General features: G+C 36.8%; 1 protein-coding gene across 2 annotated transcripts in view; it reads right to left on the bottom strand.

Annotated features, from left to right (window-relative positions):
• Nucleotides 1-10,733: 10,733 nt before the first annotated feature.
• The window catches only part of RORA (RAR related orphan receptor A), a 98,594-nt gene continuing 88,744 nt past the window's right edge, over nt 10,734-20,583 (bottom strand). For both annotated transcript variants that reach the window (XM_047075026.1, XM_047075027.1), the window contains exons 7-10: nt 20,018-20,125; nt 18,400-18,510; nt 16,745-16,857; nt 10,734-15,071 (exon numbers count right to left, since the gene is read on the bottom strand). In XM_047075026.1, coding sequence (XP_046930982.1) covers nt 14,907-15,071; nt 16,745-16,857; nt 18,400-18,510; nt 20,018-20,125 — 497 coding nt within the window. In that variant the 3' untranslated portion in view covers nt 10,734-14,906. The remainder of the gene's footprint in view (nt 15,072-16,744; nt 16,858-18,399; nt 18,511-20,017; nt 20,126-20,583) is intronic.

Genomic DNA, 20,583 nt, shown 5'->3' with positions numbered 1-20,583 from the left:
TATTAGGTGAGTGATGTTGACAGCCTGTGCTAGGACAGAGATGGACATCAAAGCAGTGTAGAATTTCAAGTGTTGGGTACTGTCTCTTAAAGCATGCAGTCAGAGAGAATTGGGAATCCTGTCCTACTGTTTAGCAGCTGCTTACGAAACTGTTCAAGAATAGTTCAGGCACTTATGCTGCTGTTATCAGCACATAGTAGTGTGATATAGTAACATCACCATACGTGTCCTGTGTTGAGATTACAAATTATCATCAAAGAGTATACTCTGGTTTGGTCTATTTGATTTCCAGTGGTTGCAAGATAGCACATAGAATCAGAATTTTTAGAGCCAGAATGAACTTTGGAGATTATCTAGTCTAACTTCTTATTTTCCTGTTAAGGAAACTAAGGCCCAGGTTGTCCAATGACTTTTCCAACATTATATGATAAGTGATAAAGTGGATCCTAAAAATTAGGTCTTATAACTTTTGCCATTACAATATATTAAATGTATGTCTCCTTTATTCTTGTTTTTTTTTCTTTTTAATTTATTTTTGCGACAGAGAGAGACAGAGCATGAGCAGGGGAGGGGCAGAGAGGGAGGGAGACACAGAATCCGAAGCAGGCTCCAGGCTCTGAGCTGTCAGCACAGAGCCCAACACGGGGCTCGAACCCACAGACTGTGAGATCATGACCTGAGCTGAAGTTGGACGCTTAACCGACTGAGCCACCCAGGTGCCCTGTCTCCTTTATTCTTTATGCTCTGCTTGTAAACCAGAAGCAGCTTAGTGAAATGAACATGGATTTTGGAGTCTTGCTGATAAGGGTTTTATCTCAGTTTTCTTGCTTACTGGCAGTGTGATCCTAAACATGTTGTGTCTCCTCTGTGAGCCTTGGTTTCCTCATCTGGGTAACGGAGACTGTAATATCTCCCCTACAGAATTGTGAGGATTAGAAGTAATATGTAAAAAAAAAAAAAAAAAAAAAAAAAAAAGTGCAAAGAGTAAATATTCAACATAAAATAGCCATCAGTATATATTTTTTCTGCCCTACAAAACCCCACAGTGGTGGGGCGCCTGGGTGGCTAAGTTGGTTAAGTGTCTGACTTTGGCTCAGGTCATGATCTCTCGGTTCGTGAGTTTGACCCCGCAATGGGCTCCATGCTGGCAGTGTTGAGCGTGCTTGGGATTCTCTCTCTCTCAAAATAAAAACAAACAAACAAACAAACAAACAAAAAAACAGTGGAGGTGGCATTATAAACAAATGATTATAATACAAATGAGAAACAGTACACACACACACACACACACACACACACACAGATTCTATGGGAACACAATGAGGAATAAACTCATTCTGATTGAGACAGTTTAGATACCACTTCAAGGAAGTTTATTTTACACTGAGTCTTGAAAGATGAGTAGGAATTCCCTGGGTAGAGAAGAGAAGAGACCTGTGGGTTTTCAGGTTTGGAAAAAATGCAGAAATGTGAAACAGCACTGTATGTTCTGGGGAAGGGGAAGAGCTACTCCCATATGGTGTGTGTGGTGTGGGGGGTAATGAAACTCATTGGACTGAAAAGGGGAGAAGGGGCCAGAGAGGTTCTTCATGCTATGTTAGGGAATTAAGCTAGGTTTTATGCTCTTGGTGATGTGGAAACCAGTGTGTGTGTGTAGTAGGTTTAAAACAGCTTTATTGTATCCATGTATCATAAAACATAATCTATGTATCATAAAATTCACCCATTTTATTTGTATCATTCAGTGATTTTTAGTAAATTTATGGAGTTTTGCAATTGTCAGTCAACTCTGCCAAGTTATAAAACATTTCATTACCCTGATAAATCCTTTGTGCCCCTTTACAATTAATCTCTCTTCCCACTCTCTAGCCCCAGGCAAACCCTAATCTGCTTTCCATCTCTATAGATATGCCTTTTCCAGACAAAAAATTATACAATATGGATTGTTTCTCTTGGCAAAGTATTTTCAAGATCATCCATATTGTAGTAGGTGTTAGTAGTTTTGTTGCTGGATTGTAGGGCACTTACAGATATGCCCCATTTTGTTTATCCGTGCAACAGTTGACAGACATTAGATGGTTTCCACTTTTTGGCTGTTATGAGTAATGTTACGAGCATTTGTATACCACCCTCTGTGTGAAGTTTGTATGTTCATTTCTCTTGGGCAGATACCAAGGAGTGGAATTGTTGGGCTGTATGGTAAACTTATGTTTAACTCTTTAAGACCCTACCAAACTGTTTTCCAAAGTGATTGTGCCATTTTATTCAATGGGTTTTTAGGCAGAAGAAAGATGCGATTTTCCATTTTTGCTAAATTGAAAAACAAACAAACTCAGAGGTTGAATGAGAAGTCAGTTTCATATTAAAAGTATTTAGCAGTAGGTACTTAGTTTGAATTTACAAGATGTTTCATTGGACCAAATTTCAAAGAGAACTCTTAAAAGGGTGACCACTTGGTTAAGTAAAGTTATTACAGTTGCTTCTAGATTTGTGTTTCTTCTTGTGGACCAAGAGACAGAGAAACATGCATGGTCATCTGTTTTTTATTAGTTCCAAGTCATTTCCTACCGTTCAGCCAATGAGCTTCCTTTGCCTGATTTGTGGTGAACTTAGCTTTAGAGAGTTTATTGCCTGGTAAGTACTTCACTCAGGAAATCGCTTCATGAACTTACAATCATCCATAAGGACCTTTCAAGATGGGAGTCCAGAAATAGTTCTCTAGCAAAGAGGTTTCAATCTAGTAATTGATTCAGGACTATGGGGGGGAAATACTATTGCCAGTAGTAGTTTGTTCAAATTGGGCTTTTCAGCAAAAAATCCTATTTCAAGTGGGGAGGGAATTCTCATTACTTCTGAAAACCAGCTTAGTGCTCTGGCTCGAGATATCCTGTTTCAGAAGAGAATGGCTAAAGAGTTCAAAATTTCCCACTCAGAAGATAATTTGTGAAGTTTATTTTGTTGTGTTCTGTATGACATGGTTCCTGTGCTAAAACAAACAAACAAATAAATAGAAAACCCAGAACTAACTGTTCATCTGAATGCTGGTCTTCTGTAGGGAGCATCTAACTCTCCCACAGAGGGGTTGATGACAGAAGAGATAATTTCAAGGAGGCTAATGAAGTAATTATTTATATTCATCTTTAGAGCACAGTATGTATTTTATTGGAGGGATAAAGAAAGAAGGGTAGAAAAGGTGGGTGTGAGATTTGTTAGGAGGTTATGATCATAATTTTGGCTGAGGCCAATATTAAAATTAATTTTTGTTCTCCAAGCACAAAACAAGTAATAGTTGAAACAACTTCTCCCCCACAAAGAGGAAGTCATCTTGGAGTGAAAAAATTGTCTGAGAAGCCCATCAAGTGGAAAAACAACAAATGGATTGTTGAGACATGCCTATATTTTACTGGAGTCAATAGTACCCCTCCTGAGGAGAAAAAAAAATCCAGAGGCAAAGTCAAATGTATTAAGGCTAGCTTATCTCTTTCCAACATCAGAGATAAATGACGTTAGAAAAAAAAAATAAAACAGGATTTTTCTCCAGCTTACTGCTGGTGGTACAGTGCAATTACAGAGTGCCTGTTAATCTAGTAGTAGACTTCTGCCCCTCCGGAGAGTCTAGGCTTGCATTAAGAAAAGTTGGGGATCCATCAGTGTGATTGTTCTGAGAAGAAGAAGGAGTGTTCTCCTGACAAAAATTCCCTGCTTGCGCCCATGTTCCTGAAATCCCGCAGGCAAGAATGTTTTTATTCTTCTGGTCTCTGGTGGCTTATATGATATTAACCGCCTCTTTTAGGGCTTTGAATACCACTGGGGCCCATCTTCAGTTTCTTGTTCAAAAGGGGAAGTCGACGTGCTGAGCTGCATCTCAGCACGTCAGCGGTTACCCTCCGCAGCTCGCGAGCATAGTCTTTTCGCAGACCTGTCGTGAGAAGTCAAGGCCTGCTCTGCACTGGTCTGTTTAATCCAAGTGCACATTAAAAGTGGAAGTCTAATTTTGAGGGGCTAGACTGATCTTGGCTTATGAGACAAAGCTTAGTAGTAATAGTACCAACCAAGAGACACACTGCGGTCAGGTCTTACTAGGATTATTACTTTTGCTTTTTCTCAAAGAGTTTTTTAACCAGATGTTTGTTTTCCTTTCTATTCCCCCATGAGACCATTATATACAGGAGGTAAGAAATTCCTCTTATACTCCTGTTCTGGTATCCCTCTGGAAGCTGGGCAAGTTAATACATGATGCGGAGGTGAGTGTAAACCATTGTTTTCATCAGAAGGAGGTTAGGCATGGGTTTGGCCAAAGGCCTGGATGTGACAGATTTCATAATTTGAACTCCATTATGTGCATTAATTCTTAATTTCCTGAGATGCTAGAAGGTGGTGAATATTTGTAATTATGTAGAACTTGACAGTCTACAAATATTTCTTTTTCTTCCTCTTCTCTGAGGCAATTGGAAATAAAAGCAGGATTAGGGACTCTCACATGAAGCAACTTTTGGGGTCAATTCACATATTTATTTTACTGAGTGCAAGAGACACTTAGGTATTGTAGTATGCATGTAGAGGAAAATACCAACTCTGTTGCCTTTATTCTGACCTCAGGGTAGTTTACAATCTGAATGTTCTTGACATTACTTTCAAAATATTTTATTTTATTTAAGAGTGAGTGAGAAGGGGAGAGGGGCAAAGGGGGAGAGAGAGAGAGAGAGAGAGAGAGAGAGAGAGAGAATCTCAGGCAGTCTCCACACTCAGCCTGGAGCCCCATGCAGAGCTCTATCCCATGACGTTGGGACCATGACCTGAGCTGAAATCAAGAGTCAGACACTCAACTGACTGAGCCACCAGGGCACCCTCCTTTCAAAATAAATTATGATGAGGGTTTTTGCATCATTAAAATATTGTGATACTTAGCTGATGTTAAATTTATTAGTTTACTTCTATATAATCTACACAAGCGGTGGTTGGGCTGGAGTAGGGCAAAGATAGCTCAGGTAAAGACGGATTTTTCTGTCTTTGGCATCATTTCTGACATTCCATTGTAATGATTTCTAAAGCAAAGATGACAAAGTTTGGTGTGCATTCAGGATTTCTCCCCTCCCATACATCAGGGCAGATACCACTAATCAGTCGTAGCACCCTTCTTTGAGACAGCAAACAGCCTGAGAATCCTCAATGCTGCATTTCTGGTAGCTGTGTCCAATCAACAGACTGGTTAAAATTTCTTTCTTCGACTTCTCTGATCCAAAGGGTAGCTTGATCCTTCTATACATTTTCCCTCAGCAAATGGAAATGAATTAATTTTTTTAAAAAGGACTATACTACAGACCAGTACTGCTCAAACTTTAATTTGCAAACCAATCACCTGGGGATCTTGTAAAAATGCAGATTCTGACTTAGTAGGTCTGGGAAGGTGCCTAGAATCCTGCATTTCTAGTAAGGTCAAGGTTGCAGGTGATGCCAGTGCGAATGATCTATGGATGGCACTTTGAATAGCAAGATTCTTCTGGTCCATTTTCTGGAGACAAAATGTGAGCCAGCGAACTCAATGCAACTCAATAACCAAGAAAAAAGAAGAAAAACAGGCAAGTGTTCCATTAGAAGCTGAAGTTTTATTATAGGATAACAGTACATAAAGCACATCTAAAATTGATGTGTTCAATGCACTTTTAATAAAGGTAATGTAATATTAAAGGTACAGTTTCTAAGTACAATATAACAACATTCATATTAGAATGAAAATCGGAGTATTTAAAAGACAACATTAAATCTCTCTTTTTTTTTACAGCTTGTATTTACAAAATGAATCAAAATATTTTTTTTTTAAATTGAGGACTCAATAAAATAACAAACAGCTGGAAATAAGCAGACTACCGTAAGAGTGAATTGAAAAGAAAACCCAATGTAAGTGAAAAGTTGGATGATCCTCTAATAAAGATCATTAGCAAAGTTTTAGTACAATACTGTTTTTAGGATTCCCGTAAATGGCTTGCATTTTTAGTGTGGCAGAAAAGGAGTTTTTACATACTGTACACAAAACAGACAGCATATATTTATAGGTACAGTATTACTGTTTCCAAACTTGCATGTATATTTACAGAAGGCTGAGTTTGTTACTCACAGAGTTTTGTGACATTTGTGTGCTTAATCCTTAAGACCTACACACAATTAGAATCAGCATTTCATGTGGTCTTTTTAAATGTGGCTTTATTACTTGGTTGTAGAAGAAAGTGTTAACCATAAGGCTTGACATACTTTATAAATTTACCAAAAAAAAAAAAAAATCCCAGGAAAAAGTTTTAATTTGGGCACACTTGTCATTTAACAGTTATCAAATGCTGACGTGTGCTGGCCATTGTGTAGACGCGAAGAGATACAATCTCTACCCTCAGGAAGTTTAGGATGCTAAATGGTGCTGAAAAACAAAACGAAACAAAACAAAACAAAAACAGGTTTCAATCTCTACATGAAGCAATAAGGAATGACGTGATTTGTATTTAAAAGAGATTTCTCCCTAAACTGTAGCCAATTCACTTTAAAAGGTTAACTCTTAGCATTCGCTCTCATTAACCACATGATTGCATTTATAATTAAGGTAACAGCAACTCTTCCATAAAAATGGAAAATGTCTAGAATTGTGGGTAAATATGCAGTGCACGGAAGCCAATAACCATGGCTTGAGAATTTATTACCTTCAATTACAAAAAGTGCAGTAAACAGAAACATTTGCTCTATATTTATAAATTGCTCAAAAATCTTTGCTAAAGATCTTACAAATTCAGTAATATTACAGAACAATTCTAATCAATATTTAATAAGGTTAACTACATCCTTAGTCAGATATTTGATATACTTTGATTTGTAAGAATGCCAATAGGTCTTGGGAGAACAGGTGAAAGAGTTTTAAAGTGAAGGTCTTTCACTCAGTTCATGGAACTGGTTGAGGTCATATTAAAACAGAACATCTCTTGTCAAATTTGCTTTATGGCCCATGTTCTGCCATGATAGTGGACATCTCTATGCTTCCCATGGCTCAGGTAGGAGGGGAAAGTTTCTGCTATCAAGCCACCAAGGATATTTTATATAAATGCCTATCATCTATAATAGGAGCTAAGTACACAACTCTGTCAGGTGCCAATAATATAATTCCTTCGTAAGAAAAAACAAAAGTATTACTCCATTAAACTAGAGTGTTTCTTTAGGATCTTGAAGGCCTGGCAAATTATTTCTCATCTCAGGAGATACGGTATAAAGCCAAGTAGCAAACATAAAGTAAATGCTAATAAATTTTCATATATCCATATTTATAAACAAATTCACCCTATAGATGTCAAATATCCATACTAAGGAAGTAATTTTATCCTAATTAAATACACTCTAGAATAATTTATATAATGATATTATGTATTTAAAGAGAAAAGCATGTCCCAAATCCAGCACTCTGATACAGCTGCCAGTGGGAACAGGTAGATATATATATATATATATGTATATATATACAAATATATAGTTATACTCAGTGAAATTAACAAGACCCAAAGGTGGTATTGTCTAGGAATAAAAGGGATTTTTTTGTTGTTCACAAAAGTAACTTATCTAGCACCACACATCAGAAAAACACAAAAATAGCACACTCTAGTTCTAAACAGCTATGTCTAAAATAGATTATATAGTAAAACCAGTATTATACAGCATATTGTGGATTTGATAAACAGATAAATATTTGCACTGAGTAGGCTGTTTATAATATAACATTTTCTTATCTATACAGAATGAAAGCCAAAAAGTTAACTGTATAGAGATGTGCAGAACAACATTAAATATTATGACTTAAAAGCAGGGACAAAGGTAAATTTGAAAGAAGAGTAAGAGAGAAAATGTTTACAGGCCATTACAAGTTCTTAAGTTAATAGTAAATAAGGAATCAATTGCTCAAGTTGAAGAAAGCAGTAAACAAGAGATTGCATTTACATGCAGATGTCTAAAATTTGTATTTTTTTAAGTCTATGCACAAAAGTCATTTGTTTTATTGCTTGACATTCAGTTATGGCTAGATTATTTAACCTATTTTTTTTTTTTTGTACTTTGGAAACAAGAATATCGTTAAAGGTGCCATAAAAATGGACAACATTGAAAACGGTTTGCAAATAAACCACCTAACACTGCAGTTCTTTATACATATTAAAAGCCTTGTCTGGGGTTTGTCATATGTTAAATATATTTAAACTGGGAAAATATGTTGTAGCTTGAAGCCTCCCATTGGCCCAAACATCCAATACAAAAACACATCTCCACAAAAGGAGCAGGCAGACAATACAGGTACATTTAAAGAAGCAGCCAGCTAATGTCCTAACGTTTAAAATTTACCACTGTTTTATATGAGATTTCAAACCACTGTGGATAAGAAGAGAATTTCGGATTCAGGAAGATGTGTACAGTACATATGGATTTTTTGTGTGTGAAATCATATTCACTATATTGCTCAAGAATTATCTGCATTTACATATGCAATCTGTTTAATAATAACCAAGTTCCTAGAAATGGTATTCATCCACATTAAAGTCATAATGAGTGAAAAGGAAACACACAGACATTGGAGAGAGTTTAGTTGCTCTTAGAGAACAACATAATGGCGTGTGCAGTGTGTCAATGCTAGTAGCAAGCTGTCTTTCATTAGTCCTTAGAAGGAAAGAAGTAAAAGGAAATGTGGCAAACACACTAAATGTAAACAGCAAACACAGATTCTATAGGCATCTATTTAAAATATTCATGTTCAGTTTCTCAACACAAGACTCCATTTTATGTTGCATTGCTGAAAAAACATCTCTATTTGGACTGAATATTCTGTCATTCATTTGTAAGTAAGTAAATGACTGAATGAATGTGTTTATTGCTCTAAGATCTGAGGGTCTGGTTAAACACGGAGATCCCTCTATCTGTGATGTTTCCTTGGTATAAAGCCAGGCTTCTGGATTATTTTAAAAATTATTCTGAGAGCCTGACAAAACTGATCTCACACAAACAAGCAACAGACCCAGAAGTGAAACCGATTGCTATGTAAAGACATTTACAAATCTGCCACCTTCTCATACCTCAAGAATAATAATAGGAAGGCCTCTTTAATAAAAAATCAAATCTGGTGGCACCTCTTTAATAATACTAGTGTTTAGAGATAGAACGAAGACTTGTATTACAGACATTAGCAACAGATCAAGATTTACTATTGCAATTACATTTGTTAATCTGATCCATAGTATAAAGTTGTTTTCATAGGGTTCTGTTGTATCATATCTTTATAAGTAAGAAGTGGCAATCACATGATACAGTATGTGAAAACGTCAATAACCTGTGTGTGATTATATATATGCATATGTATGTATATATGTATATGTGTATGTATATATACCTATATGTATGTGTGTGTGTATACATATATATAGGCAGAGAGAGTAAGAGAGAGAGACAGGGAGAGACAGAGATTTCTGCCATGTTCCATAGTCTTTAATATCAAAACCAACAAGGTCAAAGTTTCTTTTTCATCTAAACAACATGGAAAGTTTTCCCAAATTATACTCTGCTATGGGAGTAAGAAAATATGTAAAACTTCTTCTGAATGTGTATTCCAGGTATGGAAGAATCAAAGCCAACAGTATACTGAGGTTCACTGACCTTATGAAAAATAATGCAAGGAAACATAAGAGCGACGCTCCAGTTCAAAAATGTCCAACGTAACCTAAAAGCTGGCTTGTGGTGCTGCTATATTGTCTTTAAACATTAGCTCTGTATTAATTCAACGGATGAAAACTATAAATGTGGAAGTAAAAGAATGGTGTTACATAGAGGGATTTTTTGGTTTGCTTCTGGAGAACACAATTAAAATAAGTTATTTGCTAGCATTTGAAAAGACTTGTTCAAACTTTCACCTGTTTCACTGCACCAATAAGCAGGCTCTCATCTCATGAGTGGTTTCAACAATTTTTTGCACACCATGTAGACTTTGAAATAGTTCCTAATATATAATGCTATGAATATATTTATCATGGATGGTTTAATTATTAGAGAAAGGTAAATGGAGTATGTGGAAATGCACTTGAAGTGATACTCCCTGTTGGTATATCGCCTATTAATGTATCTTGTGAAGTACTGCTTTGGAAGTTATTCCATGTTTTTAACCACACAAGACTGAAGAACACATACATTTTGAACTCAACAAAACAAGACGATAGTGAAGAGTTTACACGCACGCACACGCAGTCCTACACAGTTCACTTGTGCCTTGAGGGATAGCATTATTATCACTATTATTAATAATAAAAAACACAATTTGTCCCAGTAGTACTGGCCACCCTGTTTGAAGAGTTTTAGGAGATCCCTGAGCACATTGTTTCTGACTCTTAACCCCAACTCCAAAGTGATAGGGTTTCTATTGTTGATATCAAGATGGATTGTCATTCACAGTAAGTCAATCATAAGGTGCTTATTTACCCTTTTTTTTTCCACCAATCAGCACAAAGAACTGTCAGAAAATAACTTTTTTTTATTATTATTACCTTAAAATAATAGCACTGGAAGGACACGTGATTTAAACAATCAATGTTTGAAAACAGTGGCTTTAGGATTATTATCTGGCTGCCCCTCAACAATAACAAGTGATTCAATCGACATTCCTTAGCCAAAAACAAAAGGCAAAAAAAACCAAACCATACCAAAACAAAACAAAAAAAACAACCCAAAAACAAAACAAAACAAAAAAAACCAACCAAAAAAAAAAAAAAACCCAAAACAAACCAAAACTGTACAAATATGTATTTTTTCCCTGAGGGATCAAGGTACACCCGCAAGTGCTCTATGTACATATTGCACTAGAGAGGAATGGAGAACATGTGCAAAAAAGCAACAATGAGAGAAGCTTACATCCTACTTAAACCTTTTCATTCAAGATTCCACTAGGTTGTTTTGCATTTTGGAATGTCGGAACACAAACAGCTATTCCTTAGTCTAAAACTAAAAACACATATTTCTACTATGGCACATTCAATGAAATAAAAAGTTTCCCAAAGACAGATAGACAAATTCCATCAAGAAAATAATACAAAGTTTGTTTGTTTGTATTTTTTTTTTTAGAAAATTACATTACTTTCTTTCTTTGTTTCACATTACAAAATCTTTTTTTTTTCTTTACACAAATCACATTTTATTGCAGGAATATTTCAAGTGCCATCAAATATTTATAGAAGGGTTAAAAAAATAGAAGTCTCTCTAAAGTGGTCCAGACAAGGCTTTGTATAGAATAAGTCATTTTTTCCCCCATCTTCTAGTTTTGATTTAAGTATTTTGAATACATTTTCTTTTCCATTGACACTTAGTAGCCTAGAAGCGGTCCGACACACGCACATCATACACACGAAAACCACACCCACACCTGCATACACACCCACCCACACATACTCCCTCCTCCCTGGCCCTCAGCCCACCCCCATACACTCACAGAGATCCGGGTATCCACACTATAAAGAACAACCAAACTTAGAAGCAGTGCCATAAGTCATATTTTCCTTAAATTAGGAAGGGTGAATTAGGATGCTGAAGACTTTTTTTTAAAAATCCATAGCTTTAACGCAAATTAGGATGCTGAACACTTAAAAAAAAAATCCATAGCTTTAACACAATTTGCAAACTGTCCAAAAAAGCACTTTCATCTGCACTTTTGTTTTCATTGTGACCAAGGCCAGGTTCTCCAGAGTATAATGCAATCATTTGACACCATTGTAACCAAAGGTATTCGGGCTTTGTACAAAAGCCTTACGTACCTTATATGAAAAACTGTATACAAGACATAGCAGCTGGGATAACAATGATGTGATTCCAATCTTTCAAAGACTACTGGATATTTTAGTTTAGGAAACTTTAGTTTATAAGCACTCTTAAGAATAATTGTTCTGTATCACCAAGTATTTTGTGTCATCACACAGGTGTTTCTATAGTAAGAAAGAAAATAAAAATGCAAAGTTTTTCACATCCTTTTCTGAACTTCACTTTTTAAAACTGAATTTGTTTAACTTCAGATCCCAACTTTTATCCAAATAATAGTTGTTCCCTCTGTTCACCGAGCACACCTCTCCTGCTCTGTCCGTACACTGTCAATGTACTTTGCTCTTAAAATCCTCACCTTGCTTTTCTTTCAGAAAGATCTGGTAGCAGCATCATGTCAATGTATCTTGGTTTACTCTAAAAGCAATGTCACCATGGTGGGACTACTATTGAGATTAAGCATCTTTTTTTTTTTTTTTTTTTTTTTTTGCATTTGGTACATGCAAAATCCCTTCTGGGAAAAGGAATTTCTTTTAAGCTCAACATTATGCTCTCTCTCACCCTTAGAGAAGTTCAATTAGCTCTTTTCATTTCACAAGTGGACACTGGAATTAGGTTTAGTTGCTCTTTAATGCGCTAGCACCTGAGGCTGGTCATATTCAGAAAGCTTTGGTTAAAAAGAAGTTAATATACTTTAATCAAACCACCCCCAAATTTAGTGAATCAGAATGACAAAAAACCAAAAAACAAACCAAAAAAAAAACCACCCCAAAAAACAATACCATACCATTTTCCCCCACAAGAGAAATAATAGGAAAAAAGATGGACAAATAAATAACTGAACTAAACGTGGTACTCTTTTCAGAGTATAAATACTATTGATCCTTACAGGAACTATGCTTATTTAAATTAAAATTTTGATTTAACCCTTCTTGCCCAAATATAAATACTATATGCTGATAGTTAACCTCTCTGTATAAACACTCACATAAAGTTTTATATACTTGTAAGAAATTTAAGTAAATATTACTTGCGTCTTCTATTTATGGTTAAACCCTTACTATATTTTTGAAAAAAAAATTTAAGATGTTATTTAGGCTTCATACACACTTTTGTGTGAATAATCCCTTCCTCTTCTCCAAATCCCTCAGGAAACAAGTCAGAAAATCAGTGGAGTTAAAGCCAGAGTATCGGGCTCTGGGAAGCCCATGCTGTTATCCACGTGACATCAGGATTCAGGAGGGACCCTGGTGGTAGAGACACTTTCTCTGCTATAAAGGGCTGCCTGGACACTCCCACCTTTATGCTATGGGAAGATATTTCCTTTTCTGTACAAACGTGGTCTTTGATGTCAGACCACAAGTTTGAATCCTACCCCCAGGGTGACTAAAATCATCTTCTAAATGCCTACATTTCTAAAGGGCACTTATTTTTTCAAATATGCACACCTGTATATCAGACTGTTCATTTTCCCTTCCCCCCTGGGAATTATTAAAATAAAAAAAAACCCCAAAACATGAAATTAAACAAGAACATTCAATATTTCTCACCTGAACACAAAAGCCAAACAATCTTCTAAATATTTAATAAAATAAATTACAGTCCACAGTTTTCTAGTGAAGATAAATACAAGAGTAAATGTTTGCAGCTTAACATCAACTTCACTTTGAATGCTTAAAATATTTCATATTTAAGTAAGAGAAACTGGTTCTGCACTGCATGCCTCTCTCGCCCCTCTATCCAGGGTCTGTGAGCTATGGAGAGCAATATTCTAGAATTATAGCATCTAGAGGCAGCTAGTCTAGAACTAGTTTACTCTGAGATATCCTCTTAGGGTTCCTAGATTATACCAAGAACATAATCATTCACAAAGTAAATGCTTCATGTCCTCACATGGGGAGTGTGTATTTGCTCCAGATATAATCTTTGGGTCCTTCTTATAATAAAAGCTGAATTCCAATAAATATTTGGGTTACTGATTTGTTCTCAAAGCATTAAGAGTTCCAAGTTGAGATGGACTCCATATAACTATAGAATTGTGTAAAATGAGCCTCCCCTCTCTCCCCTGCCTCCATGAGGTGGCATTTAAAAAAGCTTTTTTAAAAATAATGTGCGTGATGGTGTAAGTCCATAGCACCAATCGATCATTCAACTTTGTATGAAGCATAAACACATCTACCCTTAAACTTACCACGAAGCAAAGTATAATTTAGGTAGAGTTCTAATTCCGAATTCACGTGTAAAAAAAAAAAAATAATAATCCACATCGTGATTTCTAGATATGACCAGCCAGTCTTTTAAAAGTAATTTGTAAACAGCAGCATAAATACCTCCTGACGTACCTTCCAAGCCTTCTCAGTTAAACTTGTGTTTCTGGTGCACATGCGACACGACAGTGAACACGCTAGCATTTAATTTAAAGAAAAAGGTGCAAAATGAAAGTGCCTTATCAATTCAACAGGAAAAGCTACACCAGTAACTACATTTTATATTAATTAAAACAATATATAAACAATATCTCTTTTAGCTATATATAGTCTTCATGCCCATTTACCCTGTAATATATTATAATGCTATTGTTGCTAGTGCTATGGACCCTTTTCATGCCATCCTGCTGACTGGCAATAATCGGTGGAAAAATAAAAACTTCCTTCATGAAACAGAGAGCAAGTTGTGCAAAATAATGCCGCAACCTCCGCTATGCACACCAGTCACCGATTATTGCTGGACTCTCTGTTGTTACCGACAGATTGGTGACTCTGCAGAAAGTCTGTGGGCAGTGAGCTACAAGAAAAGGAAATCCTCCGACTTTAGTACCCTCCTTCAGTTGTAAACAGAGGTCAATGATTGAGAAGTTGAGACAGAAAAAGGGTCCATATCTGTAGGCATAATGGAAATCATATGCATGAGAAAAACAAGTTCAACTTTTATTTGTTTTCATTGTTTCCCCTCCTTTGCCTGACCCCGATCACCAAAAGATGTGCAGTGTGTTGGCGCTCCAGGTCTGTGCAGGGCCATATAAAGTGTCTTGGTTAATTTGTTGTTGTTGTTGTTTTTCATGTTTGTACTTCAGACATTCTAGAAGTGCTTAGGTGATACATTTACCCATCGATTTGCATTGCTGGCTCAAATTCTGAAGTGAACAACTCCTTGTATAATGGAGGAAAATGAAGTCGCACAATGTCTGGGTATATTGCTTTAAATGCCATTAGCTTTTCTGTATGTCGTCCACATAAGGCTCTTAACGTAGACACCTTGCATATTAACTGCAAGTGGAAGAAAGGACATGTTGTGAGGAGAGAACAGACATGAGCATCACAAATCAGAGAACCTGGATGATCTTTACAATGTTGTTTATAACAGTGAAACTCACTTGAAGCGACTTACGTCTTCTTCAATAAGGAAGACTGGTAAAAACACATTTTAGGTACATCGTAGAGTATCAAGTATACATGAAATACAATTCTGAAGACAAATAATATAACAACCCGAAAAGATGTTCACGAGCAAGAGTGGCAGAGTTGAGATGAGAACCCAAGCCTCTCACCTCCTCCTCCTATTCCAACATGGTTTCTGCTCTACTGTCCTCAACCCTGCCCTCTGCCACTGTGGAGAAAGAAGACATCTGGTGACAAAGAAGAGGACAAGGAGGTAGTCAGGGGCAGGTGAGGTCACTGCAACTAGAGATGATGGCATCCCCCACGTATTTTAGGCAGCACTAGTACTAGCCAACTCCAGTGACAGCAAGTTTCTTCTGGGAAAGCCCTTTGCCTGAAACAAAGCAATTCTGGGTCTGAGCAAAAGGCCCTGAGTAAAATAAAAAAAAAAAAAAAAAAAAAAAAAAAAGAAGAGTCAGAAGGCCTGGACGGAAGTCCCAGCATCAGCCATTTACCAGCTGAAGATAGTAACAGCTTGAAACCACGTTTTTTTAAAACTCTAAACCACCATACACACTACGTATCAGCTCAACCAGAATAATCCTAAGAAGCATGTTCCACGGATCGTGGATCTTGTCCACATGTTCAGTGCTCTCTATGATAAAAGAACCTGATGGTACCCTTGCCTTGGGGCAAAAAGTTGGAGAAGAAAGTACGAGTCTAGAGACCTCTTCTTCTATTTTCTATTCCTGCCTCAATCTCTTGTTGAAGAGGTGCAAAATAAACACAAAACAGCAGTTAACCCCCAACCTCCCCTCTCTGTATGAACTTAGCTATTGGGAGAAAAGAAGAGAAAGCAGGAAGAAAAACCCAAACCTCTCAAATCAATCTTCTTGAACAATAAAATGCATAGAATAGTCTAAGAAAGAATTGGGCTGATTTTTTTTTAAGACCAAATATATACCACTAAGCACTAGCACTGAAGAATATTAACGTATTTTAAATTGACATCCTAATTATATTTTTATTGCAAAAGGTAATAATTAGCAAAAATGAAGCCTTCTGCTTGGAATACAGGGTAGTAATGGGAAATTGATGAAGAAAATACAAGTCACTTTCTGTTGATTATGAATGAATGTAATGGAAATAGAACTAATATTAGACTATGTGATTACCCTGCTTGTTTTAGTCCTTTATAACTTCCTCCTTCTAAATTCAAAGATTCTTTCTCTAATTTATGTCAATGCAGAACATTAGCTCTGCTTTATGCCTAACTTAGATGGAATAGAAGGAGGATTTCCAGAATGTATTAAAATGCTTAAAAAAAAATTCTACCATTGCCCTATTATTGCAGGATACTTCATAACCAACGATGGTAGAACGTAACCTGAATTTTGGCCCAGTGGAATTTTTTGAAGTGGAGACATTTCTTTCTTGTCAGTAGCCTACTGCTTATAGATACTTTTGGGGTCTGGTAAGATGACTTCCAAAGGTGGCTGGCAGCGAGATCTGTGGCAAGGGATGATTCAGGCTATGCCAGCCAGACCATCTTTTACTCTTACCTTTGTTAGGATTCCATCTTCTCGGTGATTCTTCTGCAGGACATGTTGAAGAGCTAACTGAATTTTCTGTTGCAGTTTTTCAATCTTTACCTTCTCCTGCAGCCATGAGCGATCTACACATGAAAAATGATACTTCTTAGTATTTCTCCTCCATGGTCTCGGGACACCCCAATTCCTCCTGACTCTTAGACACAACTATACCACAGTGCTGAGTTAGAGAACAACAGGCCAGTCTTACTCCTTGTTCAAAATTTGCTCCTAAAACAATGGAAAACTGATCTATGATAGCTATAAAACCGAGTGGTAAAGCTTTCCATTTTTACTGGTACTTAAATGAAGGGAGAGTCCTCTCCTTCCAAAAGAATAGCCATTTAAATTGAAGGCCATATTCACAGAAGGACAAACGAAACCATCACAGATGCTCAAATCTTTCTAAAATTTTTTTTTAATGTTTACTTATTTTTGAGAGAGAGAGACATAGCACGAGCAGGGGAGGGGCAGAGAGAGAGGGAGACACAGAGTCCGAAGCAGGCTCCAGGCTCTGAGCCGTCAGCACAGAGCCTGACGCGGGGCTCAAACTCACAAACCATGAGATCATGACCCGAGCCAATGTCGGACACTCAACCGACAGCCACCCAGGTGCCTCGATGCTCAAATCTTTCTAATAATTACATTTCTGGATAAAATACTCATAGCAATTATGCCTGCCTTTCTGGTAAATAAGAAAATTGCCTTAGAATCCAAGGCAACTAAAATTGTCAAGAGAATTCCAAACAACTGAAGGGTTGTTAATGTGCAGTCTTTAGGTATAAGAATTCCAAACAGAAGATAGTAAATTTGCAAAGCAGATTATCCCCAAGAGGCAGTACTAGTTGAAAACACAGATAAATTCAGGTCAACTTGTGGGTGACATCCAAAAGAATCTTAAGAAAAAGTAGGATGCTTTAAAAACCATGTTATCTCGAAGATTTGTGTTAAGAAGGGCAGCCCTTCTCTCCCAGAGCATTTCCTGTGTTATGAGGAGGTTAATTATGGACTGGGTTTTATTCAATTCGCATTAAAAAAAATTTTTTTTTTCGTTCTTTCTTTAAATTTGATTTTAAAATATTTTTAATTTTTAAAAAATTTACATCCAAGTTAGTTAGCATATAGTACAATAATGATTTCAGGAGTAGAATCCAGTGGTTCATTCCCTACATATAATACCCAGTGCTCATCCCAAGGAGTGTCCTCCTTAATGCCTCTTGCCAATTTAGCCCTTCCCACTACCCACAACCCCTCCAGCAACCCTATATGCTCTACATTTAAGAGTCTTTTATGTTTTGCCCCCTCCCCCCCGGCTTTTTATATTATTTTCGCTTCCATTTAAAATTTTTTTTTAAATATTATTTAAATCCAAGTTAGTTAACATACAGTGTAATAATGATTTCAGGTCAATTCTCATTTCTTAAGATTTTCTCAGAATGGCACGAAGTCTTAAACACACATACATGTGCATGTGTGTGTGTGGGGTTGTTATTTGAAAAAAACTTAAGATTAGATTTAATAAGGGTGGCAACCTTTCTTTGTAGGCACCTCAATATTCTATAGCCATTAAAAGTTATGTACCTTGTAAGAATTCTTTACCTGACATTTCATTGTCATTTGGTTCTTACCTGCTGACATTAGTACAAATGCAGAAAATAATGCAATTTCATCTTCGGTCAGGTGCATAGAACATAAACTCTTTCCAAATTCAAATACAAAGCTAATAAAGTCTTCACAACCTGCCAAAGTTAAAGACAGTTTAGGATTTTGGTTATTATCCTAGGAGAAAAACATAGAGTAAGATGAAGAAGGATGTAGTAGTTCAAAATCCATGGGGATAGTAATAACATTTCTACATTTCTTTTGAAATCTCAAAAGAAAAATTTGTTTAGCCATCATCACTATCAACACCATCATCATCATCCAAAATAATGACAGTGGACTTTTGTTGCAAGGTTACTACGTCATTAAGCACCACTCTAAAAGGTATCTTACTGCTTTACAACAGCTCTGTGAGAGAGGTATTATGATTATTATCCCCATGTTAGAGGTAAGGAAACAGACCTAGAAGAATTATGCACTTTAGGTTATACAGGTAGGAAGTAACAGCCTGAAGTTCAAAGTCAGTCGGCCCGACTTCAGAACCCGTGATCTTTTTTTTCTTTTAATTTTTTAAAAAGTTTTATTTATTTTTGAGAGAGAGTGAAAGAGAGACGGACTGCGAGCAGGAAGAGGGGCAGAGAGAGAGGGAGACACAGAATCTGAAGCAGGCTCCAGGCTCTGAGCTGTCAGAACAGAGTCCAATGTAGGGCTTGAACCCATGAACAGTGAGGTCATGACCTGAGCCGAAGTCAGACACTTAAGTGACTGAGCCACCCAGGCACCCCCAGAACCCCACTATCTTAACCGGTAGACTCGAATGGGCACAATCTAACTGAAACATTACATTCACTGACTTTCTGTTTTCTACTGTATTTGACCTAAAGCACCCTTAAAAATGATAACAAATGACATATTATGGTGGTAAAAATCATTATAGCTATTACAGAATTGAAAACATAAAATGTGGAAGTCCCATAAAATAATAACCCATCCTCAAGAGATTGGTTAAGTTTGGTGTCTACTCGTTCAGTTTTGCATATTATGTATACATATTTAAACGGCAATGGGCCTTACTAAAGTACATAGACCTTCTATCATTTAACTGTTTTTAAAATCATTTAACAACATTATCTTGGATAGCGTTTCATTCTTAATGATTACATCCCACTTCAAATTATAGAAATCTAAACTAATTAATTTTTATAGTACATGTCACAGTTTCACCTAGCAATACTTTGTTTCTACGATATCTGCATTTCATTCTTATTAATGGTTGTTATTGGAGAAGTACGGAAAGGGCAGACATTTAGCTATTTGCTTGATTTTATGTATCAAATCACATCCTCTCATTTACGTGAATAATGTATCCTTTGAAAATCTGGTTCTTAAAATCCAAAAGGGAACTGGAAAGTTAGACAATATAAATTTCTTCGATTTCCACCTAGATGAAATGAAACGCTAACCCTTTAAATGTAAGACAGACATGTGTGCATTTTCTGCATTGACTATAAAGTAACAGAAGTATAAAATCCTTTCATTTTTGTTTCCAAATAACAGCCTCCATTCCATGCAAAAGCTCTTTGGCGGCGTTCCCACATTTTCCTACGGCCCCAGTTTAAAGACAGAGTAGCCAGGTTTCCTTACCCAAGGATTTGAAGACATCGGGGCTAGCATATTTCCCATCAAAGTACACGGTGTTGTTCTGAGAGTCGAAGGCACGGCACATTCTGATAAACACCACCTCTAGAGAACCTAAGCGAAGGCAGAAATGGTGTCGATTATTTTATCGTGGTGGAGACTCATCTAGCTTGAAGGCACGAATGTAGAGCCCCCTTTGCGATTCAGTGCAGCAGGGGCAGTATTTGGCAAACGGCTCCCTGTCACATCAGCTGTCTGTTTAAAGGGGCAAAGTTCACGAGTGGAATTAAAGATGTGTGCTGAAGCTAATGAAGGCCTGTATTCCTGAAGACAGATGGAGTTACAAATTACTTCTCTGGCATTCTTCTGTCTTGCATTACAGAGTCTCAGAGTTGCCGGGAAAACGTATTGATTCCTATTTATTAAAACAAACCAAAAAACCAGGGGCGTACCTCTGAATGCCACAAATAACCTTCCTAACAACTTACTGTTCGCTCCCGAGAGTCTGGAGTGGGAGAAACGAAACACACAGGTGATGATAAGATGGGGGAACGCAGGTGTCCTTCAAATTA

The sequence above is a fragment of the Lynx rufus genome, unplaced genomic scaffold, assembly GCF_022079265.1.
Source record: "Lynx rufus isolate CCGP_SWC_20201006 ecotype Redwood Valley unplaced genomic scaffold, mLynRuf1.p SCAF_13, whole genome shotgun sequence".
NCBI classification, from domain to species: Eukaryota; Metazoa; Chordata; class Mammalia; order Carnivora; family Felidae; genus Lynx; species Lynx rufus.
Note: the sequence above shows the minus strand (reverse complement) of the source record. Positions and strands in the feature narration are given on the sequence as shown.